Here is a 19,417-nt window from a genome sequence, read left to right as displayed (position 1 = left end):
ACTAAGAACTCAATTATAGCTGAATAAACACAAATTATAACTACGAGTTAGTTCATGAAAAGCAATAGCAAAATCATAAGATATAACAAATGTCATATACGAATAATTAGTTCTAAATAAAAGAAAATTGTTTTATTAATATAAAAAAGAAAGTACGAAGAAATCGAGAGCATAACACACATCATCATTGGGCTATAGGGGTAGCCTTAGATGATTGGTCACCAACATACCTTAACCATTGAGGCAGCCGAACAATTCATCAACAACTTACCCTTTATAAAAAGCTAATGAACTTTTACACCTGTACCACCATGAACCGTTACAATACGTGAAATGAACATTCTTTCTCTTAAAGGTCTTTTCCTTAAAGACTTAATAGACTTTTATAAGTAAGCTACCAAGTACCATTTCATTATTTAAAATGGGAGCATTTTCCCTTAATTTCTAAGCAATTCTACCCCGTCATGACCCTATACAAAGATTGGCTCATAACACATGGCTTCATTCACATCATATGATTTTCTTTTGCAAATCTAATACATAAATATTGGCCATTGATCAAAAAGGATATGCAGTTGGTAACTGTAATGAAATCATGATTTGTTGCCAAAAAATTAATACCATATCAAAGCTACCTTTTTTATTCTTCACAAAAAGTAATGACATTATTCAAAAGCATCTTTTACAAAATGGGTGGCTTTATATCCCATCAAAAAAAAATCATCAAAGAATTTTCAATGTTCTAAGTAATCATTAATTGAGTTATTACAGTGCTCCTTGCAGGCTTTCTAGCATTCACCATTAGCTGCACCATCTTGTTTCATGTAAACAAGCATGTAGGTTTTACTATCATGAAGAAACAGCATTTTGGGTTAAGCATATTTAAGCCATTAATACCACATATAAAACCACCAGTTGGCTGATGTTTCTGTTGGAAGCCATCTGTTGACTTTGATGAGTTCTTTTCTTTTCCTTTTCTACTTACTTTCAATGTAGTATGAAAATATTTTGGATCAGAGGATTTATAAATAGACTTAATTTGCTTTTTTTGGTGTAAATATGGAGAAAATGACGTTTAAATAATAAGTTTTGAGACAGGAAAGTTTCCTACTTTCCAAACAGAGACATGTGCTCTTCCCAACTTAAAATAAGAATTGATTGATCTTATTTTAGTTAGAAATGCAATGTACATAGCAAAGACTTTATTAAATAACTTTATGTTTTTTTTATTTTTTTTAACAATAAATAACCTTTGATTCAGACAACTCCTATTGGGATAGCAACGACTTAGCAATCCTGGTTACATTCTCTTCAGTGAAACCGAACTTCTTAAATGTATCAATAAGCCCCACTAGCCCCAAACTTCTCTGTTGCAATCACTGCACCTTCATCTCCAACATACTCCCTCCAACTCATTGGTGAACCAGCCTCAACCCTCAAGCGCTTTCGAACACTTGATGGCAGCACAAGCTCCTTATGCTCCATTGGTAGCCTATCAAAAAGCCATCAACAAGCAAGTGAAACCATCCTCACTTTTCTCCCTTCATTCCTTCGCTTTATGGGAGTCCCCTCACAAAGACTCAACTGTGTCCCAGTACCAATCAGTATTATTTTAGGCATTTCTTTGCCAGAATTATCACTCACAATGTATCCTCCTCTGTCAACTTTATCTGCTGATGTTCCTTCCAAGTTTGGTGATACCTTTTGCCTTGACAATGCAATGAAACTTGGTGAATCTCGATTGGCAATAGCTATTTTGTATGCTTCAGCAGTTTCATTCCCATCTGCTGGTCTGAAAACTAGAAGGCGTGGAACTGCTCTAAGACCAGCAAGCCGTTCTACTAGCTGGTGAGTTGGACCATCCTCTCCTAAACCAATTAAGTCATGAGTCAAAATGTAGATTACACCAGCATGACTCAGAGCAGATAATCGGATTGAGTTCTTCATGTAATCAGAAAATACAAGGAAAGTGGCTGTAAATGGTATCAAACCACTTCCATGCAATGCTATGCCATTGGAAATTCCAGCCATTGCATGTTCACGAACTCCATAGCATATGTTACAACCCCAGGGGGCATCAGGCTGGCAGAAATCTTGGTAGTCATGGAGATAGGCTTTGTTTGCGGTTGCAAGGTCTGCACTTCCACCAATCAATCCTGGAAGCACTTTAGCAAGTTGGTTCAAGCATCTTTCAGAGTACCCTCGAGTAGCATCCACCAGATCAGATACAGACCATTTCGGTCCATACAATTAGATAAATAAAATTAAGCATTAGTCATGCATTTTATTTGCCTCACATTTTTATTGCTCTAATAAGGGGGAAAAAATCCTCCTTCTAAATTCAATAATTAATTATGTACTGGCAATGAGTTCTCCCATCCAGGAAGCAAACCACCATTAAGGAGAAGATTAAATTCTACAGCCTCTTGATATTTGTTCCGCTAGTAGTACAACTTAGAGTACCATTCCCTCTCTAATTCTTCCCCTCGTTCTGCCTGAAGTTGCATTTCCTTGCGTCAAATTGGCATGCAAATCTCACCACTCCTAACAATATTTAATTTTTCTCTCTTTCACTCTTCCATCCTAGTGGAAACTGAAATGATATGCTAGATTTCTGTTGTAAACAGACAAACCTGTAAACCGTAGGGATGACATGAAATGGCTGCTCTTCTCGGACCCAGTTCACCTTTTCTTTCATATTTGTCATATCATCTTCATCAAACATACCATGATGAGCTCTAGAAGTTCCTTCCTTTTCTGACAACTTCCCTATCACTGTTTTCACCTGGAGAAAAAATTCCATTCATTATCTATAGTTAACATGTACTAAGAATAGGCGAAATTATTATCTATATAATCCCACAAAGACACAAACCTTGATGAAAGTTGGTGTCTCTGTCTCACTAAAAGCAGAGTGCAATGCATCCTTGAAGGTGCCTATGTCATCATATAAGTTGTCTACTGTAATTGTATTCCAACAAAGAGCCTTGAACCGCACAGATATATCTTCAGAAAATGCTAGAGATGTCGGTCCATCTATTGTGTTTTGATTATCATCATAGAATAGTGTAAGCTTGTTAAGCTTCCAATGAGCAGCTAAAGATGCAGCTTCAAGCGTAATTCCTTCCATAGCACATCCATCACCCATGAGGCAATAACTACAGTAAAAATAATAATAAGAATGGACCAACTTAAGTGGAATTCGTAAAAGGCAAAAAGCTAAAGAGTTTATCAACATACGTTCTATGATCGACAATAACAGCATCAGGCTTATTGAACCTGGCTGCTAAGTGCGCTTCTGCTAAGGCAAGACCAACAGCATTTGCTACACCTTGTCCACGGGGCCCTAGCATCATAAAATTCAATTTCTAGTAAAAGCTGTGTTAATTCCTTTTTCCTCCCTCCTGAACCAATGTGTGACAAGTACTATAACAAGTTTGACCTGTAGTAACTTCAACTCCATCTGTCACGATTTTTTCTGGATGACCCGGGGTTCAACTACCAAGCTTGCACAAACGCTGCAGGTCTTCTAGCTGAGATACACAGTGTTCTGCTTCTATTTTAAGTCATGCATACGACCATATACATATCAAAGTTACATTTTGTCAAACATTTACTCATGGTTTCCATTTTTAGTTCTGTTTAATTTTTTATATTAAAGTAGAAGGATATAAATATGTGAATAACTCTGGAACTTTAAAATAAATTTTACGTTAAATCGAACTTCGGCTTAGACAAACTACAATTTAGTGCACCAACTCAATCAAAATAAAGAAAGAGCTTTCTGGAATTGGATACAAATACCTGCACAGATTGGAACCCGGCTAGGTGAAGGCAAACATATTGAAGCAAGCACCGTGGCCAGCAATCAAGACAAACCTGTCCCTGTTAAACCACTTGGGATGTTTAGGATTATACCTCATGACATGCCTGTATGGTACATAACCCACTTCTGCCATCCCCAGTGGCATGCCAGGATGGCCTGCTTTCGCACTTTGCACTGCGTCTACTGTCAGCATCCTAAGGTTATCCACGCAGCGCCGGTCCACCAAGTCCTCAGGTGAAGCATCGTTTATATTATTGTCATCAAAGTTTTCTTCGCTTTTGTTCGAGTTCTTGTTGCCATGAGAGTATATTGTGTTCCTTGAAGCCTTTTGGCCGGTGGAGAGAGTTGGTTTTGGGAGAACTACAGGGCTGGATGTATTAAACCGGGATCGCTTTGATGTTTTTGTTGTTTCTTTTGGTATTAGAGAGAAGAGTTCGGACCTTGGAAGGAGAGAAGGTTGGGGTGGAAAAAGAAGGGAAGGCATGGTCTAGAAGGCAGATATACCTTTGCAACTAACTGGTGCTATGTTGTGCTTTGGGTGTTGGCAACTTGCCTTGGTGGTTCCTTCTTCCTGGAGAGGTGGAAGCTCAGTCTTCTCAGCTGGCTGATCAGCTAACCAAGCTAACAAATTCTTGTTCAAAAATGAAAATTGGAATTTTTGAGCTTAGCTCAGCAAAGCTGCCTGGCAGAACTAGAGGCAATAGAGATTCAGGTGGCAAATTGGGGTGAAATGTGAGGTGGGACGTGTCTTTTATATTTCTTTTTCTGGGGCCTACCAATAATGGGGCAGGTATAGCTACATTACAAGCCTAGATGAAGAGCTTCAAAGCCCAACCTCCAGGGTCTCCCCCATCTTCTGATCCAGTCCAAAGTCCCAGCTTTCTTTTCTACTTGTTAATATAAGTAACTTTTATCTGATTAATATAGCCACTTCGTTAGTGTGATTTTAACAGGCACTTCCATATCTTCCTCCATAGATTGCCTAACAGTAGCTCTGGCATTTGACCTTCTCCAAATCCTTGATTTTTACAGGAAAATAAATAGAAAAGAAATAGGAATACAGCTCCCCTTCTTTTTTTTCTGCTCTTATGTAAACAGGCCCACGACAATAAAAAGCCAATGCATGTAACTGTGTGCACACATCCTACTGCAACCTGAAGTGGCTCACAGCAGATTTGAAGAAGCAGGGTGCATGGGGGCAAGGGCCCATCATTGAACATAGAAACATAAACCATATGCCCTCAAGGTGGATTTTGTTGCTGGGAGAATACTCATTAAACATGTCCTTCAACCATCTTTTTAATGTTAGTTAAGTTGGTAAATAGGTTATATGTCAATCAAGTGAAAGAGAGAATAGAGAGAAAGAGAGAGGGATAAGCATAATTCCCATTCTAGTAACTTCATTTCATGTCTCCCAATTTATCTGAATTACATGAGCATTTAGTTCTTAATAAAAAAAAAAAGGGAAAATGAAAACCAAGCTAGATTTATCCTTAAACATTTTTTTTCTCCTTTTTCTCCCACTTGATCTTTATGAAAAGATCTTCAAAATGTCATGTCCCTATTGCACAAAAGATAATGTAAAAAAAATGGGAAAACCTACCAGATTTTGATCATCATGTGAAGTAGACCTACCAACCGCCGACCATGCCATCTCTATCTCTCTCTCTCCCTCCATGCAGAGTGGGTAGGGAGAGTAAATGATTGAGATAAACCCCCTCATGTTTGCAAATCTGTGGGCTTTTTCTTTAATTCAAATGGTGTGTCCTGCTGAAAATCTCTTTTGTTTTCTTCATTCCACTTCACCAAACTCTTACTTGGTCTCTAGCTAATAAATCTGTGTACACCTCTCCATGTCTGCTCAAGGGTAAGATCAACAAATGAAGTTTACTAACAACAACTACATCATCCACAATTAGCTGCCTAAGCCTAACCATTCCCAACCTAAGCTTAGCTTGCCAACCAACAAAATTGCTTCTTTAATATGGTGCAACCAACAATGAAATTCCTAACTGGGAAATTAATCTGCTAATTAATAGATCCATGATCCTTTCCCAATGCCTCCAATTTTCACTTTACAATGTTTCATAAACTACAAGGATATATGTAGAAAACTAAGTGATTAATTGTTTATAGTAGTGTTCTAACAATTTAACAAGTAAAGCAATAACCGGCCGAACCCCTTTGATTCTGTCTGAACTCTCTGACATATAACACAAATTGCAACCTGTACAGGTACAGATGTACTTTAACTGGTGCACTTTTCCCAACGATTTCTATCAGAAAGCTGTCTGATAATATCTTATCCCTTTGTGGGGTATATAACTTTCTATAGAATGTTGATCAAATCTTTTCACTTATTAAGTAAAACAACGTGCATTTTCGTACAATTTGGCAATGATACATCATATAAAAATCACTAGATGACAAAAGGTACATGTCCTTCTTATTGCTGCCGCAATCTCATGCTTCTGTACTTAGTTAAAAAATTTTAGCTATGCCATTTCTACCAACAAAAGGGCTTTATATACCTTTGTTGCACCCTGCATAGACCACTGTATCTCTCTCTTTTAATAGATCGAGAAACAAGCATAGACACGCATGCGCGCAAGCACACACGGGACGATGAAAAGCAAAGGTTTAAGAAAATATCTCTGTAAGTGCAGAAATGTTGGTGCAAGTGTTCTAAAGTACACAATCTGGGGTCATATTAGAGATTGGAGTATCTGGTCTTGCTTGCATGAGGAAGTCTATATTCCCGTAGATGTCCCCAGAGGTCATCTAGTTGTATATGTAGGTGAAGACTGCAAGAGATTTGTCATCAAAATAAGCTTACTGGAGCATCCTCTCTTCAAAGCATTGCTTGATCGCGCCGAGGAAGTGTTTGATTTTTCTGCCAGCTCTAAACTTTGCATTCCCTGCGATGAGAACATTTTCACAATCATTCTTCAGTGTGTAGCTGCCTCTCAACAACAAGATCAAAGGCCTCAATTTTGTTTCTAAAGGGTCACCTCGGTGCTCTTTGAAACGGCAAAGTGCAAGAAGACTACAGTACGTGTTGTACATTATGATTTTGATTCTATTACCTGTAGAAACAGCAGTTCAGCTCAAAATATCATAGCATGCTCTGTGATCCTGTATCTTTGAAAGTTTTAAGTTCTGACTTCTTTCACCTTACATGGGAGTGCAACAGAGGGACTTTTGGTGTTTATACAATTTGTATGCAAATTTAAATAATTTTTTCCTTTTATGATGGATTAATTAGCACTTTTTTAGAGAGAAGACAAATGAAACGTGTTTTACACCTTTTATCAGGTGTAAAATATTTTACGTTGATCATCGCAAAAACATTTTACTTTCTTAAAAGTTTTCCTTCACAGGAAAAGGCTGAAAAACCTTTCAGAAGAAATATTTTGACCTTACCAAACGAAAACTCTGCATCGTATTTCTCTAAACATAAAATTTTATATTTATTTACTGTTTTATATTTTTATTGCTCATTTATCCATATCTGAAGTCTGATCATGCCTACGTTTTAACTTATAATGACCTTAAGAAACCTGGAACAAGATCAAAGATTCTCAGACAACTACAAATCACAGGGAAACATTAGCATGTTTTAGCTTCTGCCTAGATCTACTACCAACAAAATCTGCAAGTTATGTCCAACTCTTTTAAATTTGTGGCTCCAAACAAAGTTTAAGCTTAATCCTGGTGGAATTAATAAAAGCCGATTACATTATTTTATCCTTTTACGAGAAACCAAATGTTTGGACTTTCTGTGTTGCAAATTTGATTGAAAATATTTTGCAGAAACAAATCATATGACATGATTGGTTATGGAGAACTTCACTGGTCTGGGATCCAAGAATCTCAGCAACAACAATTATACTGCTGTGAGTAAAATCCTGATAGAAAATCTGGGCAGCCATAGACACTAACAACAATAAAACCAGTGCAGCCAGAATGTCTCTTTCCAGTCAGTGAGGGGTAAAAGTAAATAATGACGACTAAAATGAAAAGAATCAAAGATAAACGAGCACTTCAACTGAAAAAATAGCTATAGAAGCACCTCTAACGAGTAATGCATTCATAAACACGAACAAATTTCAGAAACCAGAACAAGAAATTATGGCCCGACTTATACATATGGGTCCTCGAATATTCTCCTACCTGAACCCCATTTGGTTCACCATTTCAAAAATTTGAAGGATGAACTATTTGTTTTTAAAAATGACATCAAATATATTCTCACCAAATCATAAAAATATGAAACAAGAATAATATCCTGCACCAGATACAAGGGTACAGGAGCAAAAAAATGCAGATTTCCACAGTTGCGCTTATGACTCTGCCATATGATTAACTCTCACAACTACCAGAAAACAAGTGCGGGAGCCAAGAGGTGCAAGTCTTTTTAACTGAAGTTGGGCTTTTCAGGATATGTGCAACCTGACCTTTGGATGATAACATTTGCCGCATAGCAACCAGCTCTTATGCATTCTTCAATGGGCTTCTCTTGGACTAGCTGTGACAAAAATCCACCAACAAATGCATCCCCTGCCACAAAAGGAAAAGCAGCATTGATAAAAATTAGTGGCATTAAATTAAGCCAATGAGCATTTTCTACCACAAATTTCATTTTAACCATGATCATGAAAAAAGCTATAAAAGTAGTATGTTTTTCCTTGATTTCATTATTCTAATGCTCATTGAGCTCTGGTCAACCTGATGATAACTAATAACAGAAGCAATAGAAACTTCTACAGTCACTGACTAGATTAGACCATCTTCTGAGAGCTTAGAATATTAAACTTATTATAGTCCAGATATTTTGTTGTATCATTTTGAACCCATCTAGAAAGGGAGGAGCAGGTTGATAGGCAGACATGAATAACTCTGTGGATCAGTGATGACGGGAAAGCCAAATGGTATAAAGAAAAGATGGGATGTGTTATAAACATTTTCCTACCGTCGAAAATGCTTACTGAACATAGGCCACATTAACATTGTATCATACTGCTATCAGCAAATTTTAAACACCAAAAAGAACCATCTCTAATATGATAACCATGTTATTTGTGTCCTTAGTCTCCTTTCTTCATTCAGGGATGGGGCTAGGGTTTTGTAAATTCAACACAGCAACCAAGAAAAGTCACAAAAACTTGATTGACCTTCAAGTTTTGACAATCCGAAAGTCTATTCATGCAAACAATCTAACATATACTATATAATTAAATATCAAAAGGGTTCAAAATAGCAAAATACTGAATTACAGAATCAGTTTATATTTCCCATAAATTGATCCCTTAATATAATATCTTTGTTTGCCAATAGTCCAATACTCAATAACTAGGAATCTCATATGCTTAACCAAATGCATCCATGTGCAAAGTAGTTATGCTCAAATCTTCAAAATTAGGATGCATATTAAAACACTTTGAAAGTAAGAATACATCTTCTAGACAATATATATCCCACAATTCACTTGGAAAACCTAAGAGAGAAACAAACCTGCTCCATTGGTATCAACCAACTTCTCTTTTGGTAATAAGACAACAGGGAATAATTTCACTTTTCCATCCTCAGCAACCACAACAGGATCTGCCCCCTGGGTGATAACAGTAATTCTCTTGTGTGTTCCTGATGCCTTAGGCCATTGAGATATCTTTAGAGCAATCTCCTCAACATTATCAGTCTGGTTATCAAAGACAAAATAAGAAAAGACAATCTGTGAGCAAAAATAAAGTGCAATACTCTTACTAAACAAAATAATCAAAATAATCAATAAGTGATTGTTACCTCCCAGCCATGAACCTTTGAGAATGTTCTAGCTTCAGTCTCATTACCAAAGACATAATCCATGTACCTGCATCCAAAAGGCCCATCATCACCTGTTCCAATGTAATTCATAATTTCATATGAAGAAAGAAGGATCACAAAACCTACGGAAGAGCTTTCTCCTGCACATCCCTAAAGAACTCACAGATGAATGGAGCAGAAAGGTTCATCATGAAAACCTGCAAATTTAAAGGTGGTGATTGGAATTAATTGACAAGAAAGAATAGCAATTGCAATAAAAAATAAATGGTCTTGAAGCTAATAAAAATAATTGCGAGTTAAATCCATTAGTTTTACCTTGTTCTTTGCAGCAGCATGTTCAGCAACAAGTTGGATGGATTCAGGGGATACGGTAAGGAAAAACCCAGCAATGTAGAAATATTTTGCCTTCTCAACTGTTCATATAGGGAATTTTATAAACGTGAGCTGGTAAAATCTCATAGCCAACAAAGAGAAATATAGCTGGAAACTGAAGCAACAAGAAAGTGTTTGAAAGAGTAGTAGTACCTAGTGCCCAATTTTCTGGCCTCTTCAAATGCTCTGATTTGTAACAATTTGCAGCTGATAAGTTGGCAACAAGTGATCTGCCACAACAAAAATTGCAAAAATTTTTCAGCACAGGAACTTTTAGAATCGGATGATTATGTATATTTATTGATCCCTACATACATTATGTAGGTATGTGGGTAGATTGCTACATATAGAGATACACAAACCAATAAAAGATATAAACTTTGCACATGGCCTTTGGTCCCCAACAATAAATGCACATGTTGAGATTTATGTCCAGGCATAGAAATAAAACCTAATAAATATACAAAATTTCTCAGGAAGTGCAACAAACAACAATTTCACAAATCCCAATACTAGGATAGGCATAACATGCATGCATGAATTTTCCCACATTTCTGACATCCATAACACAGATCTGCAAAAAGATAGACCTTGATGGACATACTTGTGAATTACTTTTGCCTAAAATAATCTGAGGAGCAAGAAAAAGACCACTAGATTTGCAAGATTTTAGATTCAATAAACCAAAGACAAAAGAAAGGATCAATTGTCGTGTGGGGTAATAGGAAAATAAAGCAAATTGATGGGATGCTTGTGTTTCTACACACACACCCTGAGCAAAGAAGACAGGTAACTGAAAAAAATCTCCAAACAAACAGCTGGACTATGCAGTTGGAATATTCCAGGCACAAGCAGGAGTTTAACAGGCAGTTGGAGCAACTAACCTCTCACCACCAACAACACAGACAGCACATGTCCCTGTTGGTGCTGTCTCATCCTCATAGTAGTGCACCTGATCAAACATAATTAAATCTCAAAGCGAGCACAATAAGCTTAAAAGTGGGAAGCAATGATGCATAGAAACTTACATTAACACCAGCGAGCTTTGAGTTTTTCTTCATTTCCTCTCCAAACTTGTCCTTACCAATGCAACCCATGTAAATAGTTGCACCAGGGATCTGAAGCATCCACTGGAAGGGACACAACATTGAAAGAGATTAAAGCAAATGAATTCACAAGCAATGTTAATCTAACTAAAATTAAAATCTCTTGACATAGCAAACCTGGGCAACTCTGATAGAATTTTGAGTAGCACCTACAGTAACACAAGATTGTAAAACTCATTAGTTGATAGAAAGCAATCACCATTAAATTTAAAGATATGCAATGTCATCTATCTGCCAGCTTATTGTTTGAGAAGACATTAGAAACACCAAATCAAACAAATTCCCAGCTTACCTCCAGCAATATACTCCACATCATACTTGTTGGCCATCTCCTCATACCTTAAAAAACCCATCCACATAAAATAAGTTTATCGTGACTCAATAAGTATTTCACATATTAGCAATTAACACCCTCAGCCATCTACCTATTAAAATATACATCCCAGGCAAGGTTCACTCGGTAGAACGTCAAACACAGAGAACCAATATGCATATGAAGGCAGATGGATCTTCTCTATACATACACACATAGACACACACGCACGCATGAACAGCAGCTTTTATTTCTAAAATGAATGCTAAATATAGACCATAGATGGCCATGATATCACTGAGAAAAGAAGATTACATTGGCAAGTGCTTGTCCTCCGCAAGAATAGCGTTGTTCAACTTGATGTCATACCTGTTCCACCAACCAAGCATTTCGAAGGTCAACCAAAATATCCATGAAAAACAAACAGTAGTTATGTACAAACAAGGAAATGTTAAGAAAATAAAATCAGCAACTGCAAAATCTATCATTCTTAAAAGCCAACACAAAACCTTGTTTTGAAGTGAAAAGTACCATCTTTTTTGCTATCCATAACCCTACAATCTCAATCCAAGATTCACCATTTCCCTCATTTTTCACAGCAACCAAAACAAAACAATCCAAAAACTAGCAAAACAAAGAAACCAAAAGCGAAACCCGGCACTACAGATCTGTCCTTGGAAACAAACTATCCAATAAAAACATCACAGATCTAACAAAACTAAGAAAGACCCACCAAGACACAACAGCTTCAAATTCAAAAAATGATTAACAATGTCATATCCTTTATTGTTTCTTTTACCATTTTCTCAGTAGCAAAACAGAAACATAAAAGCTCTCTTGGGATTTTAAGTAAAATGGGGTTACTTACTTGTTTAAGAAGTCTTCATCAACAACAGCAGAGATGTCAAGAAGTGGGTTTCCCATGCCCAAAAGAAAACCTTCGTAAGCCATTGAAAAAAGCGTTTCAGAGAGACACAAGAACGAAAAGAAGAGTGTAGGCAGTTTGAAGGAAGTGATATCTCAGTTCACAAAACAACATAGGTTTGTTAAACTTTGGTTACAACTTATATATAGACACAGTGACGTGTGCTATGAAGCTCTTGTAATTGGGGTTGGTTGGGTTTTTTTTATTTAATTTAATTTTGAATTTTTTAATATTTATATTATATATAATTATGAATGTTAAAAAACTTTATAATCATCAAAATGGTTATATCTGTATATTATATATGTAAATTGTAATTTAAAATATTGTTTCTTATTAATAATAATAAGATTGATCTAATTTATAAATATGTAAAAATCTTAATTAAGTCAAATAATTTTATTAAAATTTATATTGTATAATAAATATTAATAAAGTTTGTCCAATTTGTAAATAAGATTTCTATTTAAATTGAATAACTTTCATTAAAAAATATTTTTCTAATTCTAACAGTATCAAATAATTTATAAATTGATATTATAAAATTTCAATTATATATAATTAAAATATTAAGTTCTTAATATATATAATTTTCTTTCAATTATAGTTATCTTTTATTTATAGATAACTAAGTTTACATTTTAAAAATATTTTTATTTTATATCATTATTATGTAAAAATAAATAATAAACAAGCATTTAGGTGCAAGGCACTGGTGTTTGTGTGTGTTTCTGTATATATGTATGCCTTTGATGATTTGTTTGTGTATTATTTAATAGAAAAATTTTTTCTCATAAATCTCATTGTTTATTTGTTTTAGAGAGTTTTAATATTAGAATTTAAAATACTTGAATATGAATCAATCTCATTTAATATAAAATTTTATATTTTATAATTGTAAATTCTCTATTTAAGAAAAATATTTAAATTTTTATAAAGATATGTTAATACTTTTTTTTTCATTCCTTTTATAAATATATGTTAAATCTTTACCAATATATACATCATAATTTTTATAAACAATGATTTCTAATTTATCGACAATATATACATCGTATGCTTCTTTGGAGATGATAAAATGTATATCAATATATATTCAATACAAATTTAAATTTATGTTATACATACATATTATATATATATATATAATATTGTTGATAGAAAATAATGGGTGAAATGTCAATGCAGGCACCAACCAAGGTCCAAGCCTTCATTATCAGTGTTCTAGGTGGGTTTGAACTTTCAAGTGCAAGTTTAGAGTTTGGTTTTTGTTAGGTTTGAGCTAAAGAGTTTTGTTTTGGAATAATCATATAGTTTTTATGAACCCACAACTTTCAATATTCTTTATTTATGTTGTCATTTTTTTTTAATTTAACATGACAAATTATTATTTTCTTATACCATGTGAAGGCTTTATGGCCCAAGAAACAACTATGCAAAATTTACATACATTTAATTTTAAATTTTATTATTATTATTATTATATATAAATTTGATACATACATTTAAGTATTATATGTAGTAATTATTTTTATAATTACTTTTTAATTATTTTTCATGAAAAATTTTAAATTCATCGTCACTAAATCATGAAAAATGAAAATTCACAAACTCAATTCCGACTTTGCTAGCTGTAAGCGGAAAATGATGGGGCTGAGGTTGAGGGTTTGATGCGGTAGGTGTGATTTGATATGTTGGTTAAACTCTATTGTCACAAAGTCAAAGGATTTCATGATTTCAAGGTACGACCGGCAACACTACGCAAGAAGACTTCCCGAGAGGTTAGCAACCGCTTGGGGGTCATTTCATACAATAATGCCCGTTGACCTAATATAAAGTAATAGTAAAAAATAGGTATAATATTTAATTTTTTTAATTATTTTAAAATTTTAAATAATTTTTTTTTATTTTGTTCATTCAAATTTTTATATTTTTTATTTTAAGAAAAATAAATAATTATAACTATTAGTTTACCAATTATTATTAATCTAAATAATATTTATCATTTTATGTTATGTGACATGATAAAATACCATAATGAATTATAACGTGACATGTTAATTTAATATAATAACATGAATAAGTGATATTTTCATCTTTTATCTCAATGTCAAGTGAATATAAAAAAATGATAACTAACGTTTTGACTAATAATAATTAATTTACTATTAATCTAAAGGCTTATTTCATCTATAATGAAAACACATTGCATGATTGAACACAATAAAAAAATAAAAATTTATTTAAATTTTTTTAATAGCTTAAGAATTTTTTCAAATATTATATCTAAAAAATACAATTGGTCCTTTATATTTATATGCACTTGTTAAGTTTTTTTTCATCTAATGTATTATTCACACAAAATTAAAAATAGATAATACATTAATTATACTGCTTAGAGGGTATTTTATAATTAATAAGTAGTTTGTTGTGAAATGGCTCTCAGTTACTTCTTAAATATAAACAAATGAGAGAGAGAGAGAGAGAGAGAGTATTTTAATGAATGTGTAAAAAACACTTGTTATCTACATTACATTTGGCGTAATGAAGTTCTTGATACAAAAGAAACATTTAATAAAAGTAATAAAAAAACCAATAGCTTGAAAAGAAAACAACAGACGTTTGTTCTTGACAATTTCCACACGAACACGAGTTACCCTCTTATGAGCACAAATAAAAGAACTTATAAAACAGTGTGACATTGTTGTAGTTGAGACATTGGTAAACACCTTAGCTTAGCATATGGGCAAAGGGGCACCATTCCACTCCTTCAAGCACTCCAGCAATGGATCAATCAACTTCCCGGCACACATTGCTGAGAAGACCTTGTCACATTCTTCTCCTGGAGAGATTACCTTCTCGCCGGTTAACAAACTAGTCCCCAGAACTTCTCTCACAAACTTGTACAATGGATAGGACCTGCATTCCTCGATCCTGTTAGGAATGGCTGCATTTCCATTTTCGAATTCGATTCTAGCACCTTCAACTTCTTTGGGCAAAAGGGTTTTTAGTTCTTCTTCAAAGGCTCCAATCTTTTGGAAAATTGAAGTGGTTGAATTCTTCTCTCTGTCACCATTCATCAAGGCATGGTCTACCAGTACTTGTCTCAGCTTCTGCATTAATGGGTAAGTTGCACTGCAAGGATCATCAACGTAAGCATACAGGTATTCGCGATCGACAACTCTGAGCAGGTCCTTTTCGCAGAATCTTGATGGATGAAGTTCACCATTGGATCCCATGGTTAGGACTCTCTTGGCCACTTGACTAACTGTGTTCTTCACAGTGTTCTTCAAGTTCTCTTCCAAATGCCTCAAGTCAATGGCTTGGCATAGAGCGATCAAGAAAGTTGAAGACATGAGCTTCAATATGTCAACAGCTTCAGCTGTTTTTCTTGCTGAGATCAAGCCTAATGAGTTCACATCCTGGTTGTGTTGCTCAGCACTTTGGACATGATTGGTGACAGGGTTGCCAAGGAATTGAAGTTCTGAGCAGTAAGAAGCCATTGCAATTTCTGCTCCCTTAAAACCATAATCCAAACTTGGATTGCGGCTTGCAGACAGATTTGAAGGCAAACCATTGTTGTAGTAGTCATTAACAAGCTCAGAAAATTGAGCAAACATGAGTTTGCCAATTGCAGCGATGGCTAGACGAGTGTTATCCATGGAGACACCAATTGGGGTACCTTGGAAATTCCCTCCATGTAAAGCCTTATCTCTTGATACATCAATCAATGGATTGTCATTCACGGAGTTGATCTCTCTTTCAATCATTTTGGTTGCGGCCCTGATCACTTCAATCTGAGGGCCAAGCCATTGAGGGGAAGTTCTAAGAGCATATCTGTCTTGTTTGGGTTTCTGAAGAGGATCCATTTCATGCAATTTTTGGGCTGCCTTAATGTAAGAGCTACCATCCAAAATGTGTTCCATGATGGCTGCAGCTTCAATTTGGCCTGGATGATGCTTCAGCTTGTGAGTCAAGTGGTCAGTAAATTCAGGCTTCCCTTGCATAACTTCAGCAAAAATTGCTGATAAAACTTCTGAGAGGACTGCTTGAACATTGGCCTCAAATAGGACCAAGGAAGCTAAGCCAGACCCAACAGCCGTCCCATTCACTAGAGCAAGACCTTCTTTGGGTTGCAACTCAAAAAATCCACCATTGATCCCAGCTCGGCTAAAGGCTTCGGTGGGGTTCAAGGCCTCACCATTGGGCCCAACAGCCTTGGAATTAGGCCTGCCAGTCAAAAGCCCTGCAATATAGGATAGTGGCACCAGGTCACCAGATGCAGTAATTGTTCCCCTGAGTGGCAGACATGGGGTGATGTTCACATTGAGTAGCTTCGTTATCGCTTCTAGGATCTCAAATCTAATGCCAGAATATCCTTGCAAAAGAGTGTTGATCCTCACAAGCATAGCCGCCCTTGTCGCGGTGTGAGGCAACGTATGGCACGACTCAGTACCTTGGCCGAAAACCCCCGCATTCAAGAACCTGTTGCAACAACTTGTTTTTAGTCACATTTAACAACATAACAAGTTAAGAACTTATGGACAAAATCTGGGCAGCTCTGATAGCAAGCTGGAAATCAATGTGCTGGATTTAACCCCAAAAAGAAATTCAACGTCCAGCTCATTTCTTAAGCAGGTTAGCCATTTTTGACAGGATCCAAGTCCAGTCAAGAAATGAAAGAGAAAATGATGGTAAAGTTAAAATATTAACCTTTGTTGTAATTAACAAATATTATGCTTAATAGGTCCAAAAGGTACAAGTTTTATTATTGATTATTGACTTAGAAAAAGTACCAGAGTGTTCCGAGGAAGACCTTGACCCAGCTAGTACTAATACTCGCATTTATCAACAAGAATTTTACCATGTCTATTGTCTCATTAATTATTTACCAGGTAAGACTTTTATCTTTTTTCTATATACCAATATTTATTTCAAGAAATAAATTGACAGCAAATATTAAGTTCTTATTTTTCTTTCTGGCAAAATATCTTTCCAAGTTTGACCTGGCAAAATGGAAATGTTGAATATTGGAAAATTTCTATTTTTTCTATTGTTTTCTTAAACTTTACTTCTTCCACCAAACTAATTTAAATATCGTTTTCCTTCTTTTCCTTGTCATTTGTTAATCCATAAAAAATATCTCACTTCTTTCAGTTTGCCCCACCACATGAAGACTGAAGAAAACAGGTTTAATTTATTAGAAACCAAAGAAAATAAGAATGAAATAAAAATTAAAGTAGTCATGTTAATACTATTTCTTACATTTGAAGGAGTATTAGTTGGATTTTATAATATGATTAGAACAAAGATATATAAGTCAAGGCTTCTTCAAGTATGATTCCATTTTAATAATCGAGAAGTCCACAATCTAATCAACTTCATAATATTTTATTAATCCTAGGAGCCCCCATGTAAACTTGGAACAAAAATTAGTAATAAAGAAAATAAATAAAAATATGAAAGACTTAGCCTAGTCCCATTATTTATTTCATTTAGTTGAGAAGTTTTAAATCAGAAACAAATTTAAATGTCCACAGCTTTGATGACCTACAAATTTATGCCCCTTCCTAAAGTCACATGGTCCTATGTTGAGGACAACCTTAAAAAATAAGTTACATGAAAACGATTCATTATCCATAAAACAGTAGGATTTATTCATATTTCCTTTTCCAAGACAATATTTTGTATTAAAAATTAAAACAAAAATAAAGATTGAAAAAAGGGTGTGGACAGGTAAAAAAGAAAACCAAAGAGAAATTAAATGTTTGTCTTTTTCACCTAATTATTGCTATGGCAGATAGCTGAGAAACCACCTACCAGTGGTGGAAAGGGTGTTGGCCTAATTATAACAAATTTAAAGGCTCATTATTAATTACTTTATTTATATGGGAAAAAAAATAAATATCAAAATATTACATGACTTAGCTATGTCGTAAAAAAAAAATAATCCAAGTTAAGTTACCTTATGAGTTCCTTTTGGAGGGCAGCTCCTTGCTTGGTCCTCCTATGAGAGGTTGCACCAAAGCCAGTGGTCACCCCGTAACTATCAGTGCCTCTATTCATCCCTTCCATGACCCAGTCACTGCTAGCCTTAACAGCCGGCCTGGCCGCCTCCGAAAGCTCCACCTTGACTCCTGCATCCCTGTTCGCTATGGCTGCCACTTGAGCTATGGTTAAGGTTTCGCCACCCAGACGTACCACCGGCTTACGGAACTCCTCGACCATACGCTTCACTTCATCAAGATGGCTACCTTTCAAGGACTCAGCTGATGCACCCCAGTTCAATGGGTCAGTGATGCAGAATCCTGGTGAACCGTTGCCATTGCATTGAGGCAGCACTTCCATTGGGTCCATACTTTTGGCTGTCTCCTAGGTGACTGTCCTGGTTGGTGGCCTAAAAATGGGCTAAAGAGGTGACAACAACAGTGAATATTTCAGGCAGACAAGAGTTATTGCCTTATTATTGGCCTTGGGGCACTACCAAAGGAAAACAAAAAGATTACAAAGGTATGAATGATGAGGAAGGAAATTTTCAGGCTTAGTGAAAAACTTCCTGAGTTCGTTGAACAACATTTTGAGGCTTTAAATAGAGAAACGGATGGGTGTAGACATTGAGTGTTGTGGGTAGGCCGACGGGTTAGTTGAAAACTGAACGTGGCCGTCAGATCTTCATGAGTTTTGACGGTTTGGATGATAACACGTGTCAACCATTGATTGGTTCAAAGAAAGGGCAGTTTTTACTCGTCAAAAAACACATAAGACAACGAAATTGAAAGGGTAGGGGGGTTGGTGAACGCTGGAGGGGAGACACGAAAGCCACAACGTCACCCCCAATTTGTCGACTCAATAAAATTACAAATTTGTCCAATTTGTGACGCTTAATGTTTTAATTTTGTGAAGACAAGGGTAAATTTTGTAAAGTCAAATTGGAACATATTCCCCTGTCATAACTCTTTGATATCTCTCACATAATATATCTTTGGAAGAAAATAAAAGATTAATATTAAAATTTTATATTGTTTTGAGATCTTATTAATTTTTTATTTTTT

General features: G+C 35.3%; 3 protein-coding genes and 1 pseudogene across 4 annotated transcripts; 1 reads left to right on the top strand and 3 right to left on the bottom strand.

Moving 5' to 3' along the window:
* Positions 1-1,226: 1,226 nt before the first annotated feature.
* LOC18586422 (transketolase, chloroplastic-like) lies at positions 1,227-3,533 on the bottom strand (annotated as a pseudogene). The gene is made up of 6 exons (XR_016023092.1): positions 3,443-3,533; positions 3,241-3,346; positions 2,876-3,158; positions 2,630-2,785; positions 2,365-2,510; positions 1,227-2,242 (listed from the first exon to the last, which is right to left on the bottom strand). The product of XR_016023092.1 is annotated as a transketolase, chloroplastic-like (transcript).
* A 2,918-nt stretch (positions 3,534-6,451) lies between these two features.
* On the top strand, positions 6,452-6,973 carry LOC18586421 (auxin-induced protein 15A-like). The gene has a single exon (XM_018128794.2). The coding sequence runs from the start codon at positions 6,452-6,454 to the stop codon at positions 6,827-6,829; it is 378 nt and encodes a 125-aa protein (XP_017984283.2). The 3' UTR covers positions 6,830-6,973.
* Positions 6,974-7,869: 896 nt separating this feature from the next.
* LOC18586420 (adenosine kinase 2-like) lies at positions 7,870-12,486 on the bottom strand. Its single transcript, XM_007009812.3, has 12 exons — positions 12,309-12,486; positions 11,756-11,809; positions 11,420-11,466; positions 11,245-11,276; positions 11,050-11,151; positions 10,906-10,973; positions 10,175-10,251; positions 9,965-10,062; positions 9,776-9,846; positions 9,629-9,695; positions 9,341-9,524; positions 7,870-8,386 (listed from the first exon to the last, which is right to left on the bottom strand). Exons 1-12 carry the CDS (start codon positions 12,389-12,391, stop codon positions 8,244-8,246), a joined length of 1,026 nt encoding a protein of 341 aa, XP_007009874.3. The 5' UTR covers positions 12,392-12,486; the 3' UTR covers positions 7,870-8,243.
* Positions 12,487-14,859: 2,373 nt separating this feature from the next.
* On the bottom strand, positions 14,860-18,923 carry LOC18586419 (phenylalanine ammonia-lyase). Its single transcript, XM_018129306.2, has 2 exons — positions 18,331-18,923; positions 14,860-16,850 (listed from the first exon to the last, which is right to left on the bottom strand). Exons 1-2 carry the CDS (start codon positions 18,720-18,722, stop codon positions 15,101-15,103), a joined length of 2,142 nt encoding a protein of 713 aa, XP_017984795.2. The 5' UTR covers positions 18,723-18,923; the 3' UTR covers positions 14,860-15,100.
* Positions 18,924-19,417: the final 494 nt, after the last annotated feature.

The sequence above is a fragment of the Theobroma cacao genome, chromosome 10, assembly GCF_053813885.1.
Source record: "Theobroma cacao isolate CCN51 chromosome 10, ASM5381388v1, whole genome shotgun sequence".
NCBI classification, from domain to species: domain Eukaryota; kingdom Viridiplantae; phylum Streptophyta; class Magnoliopsida; order Malvales; family Malvaceae; genus Theobroma; species Theobroma cacao.
The sequence above is the reverse complement of the archived record's forward strand: the minus strand, read 5'-3'. Positions and strand labels throughout refer to the sequence as shown.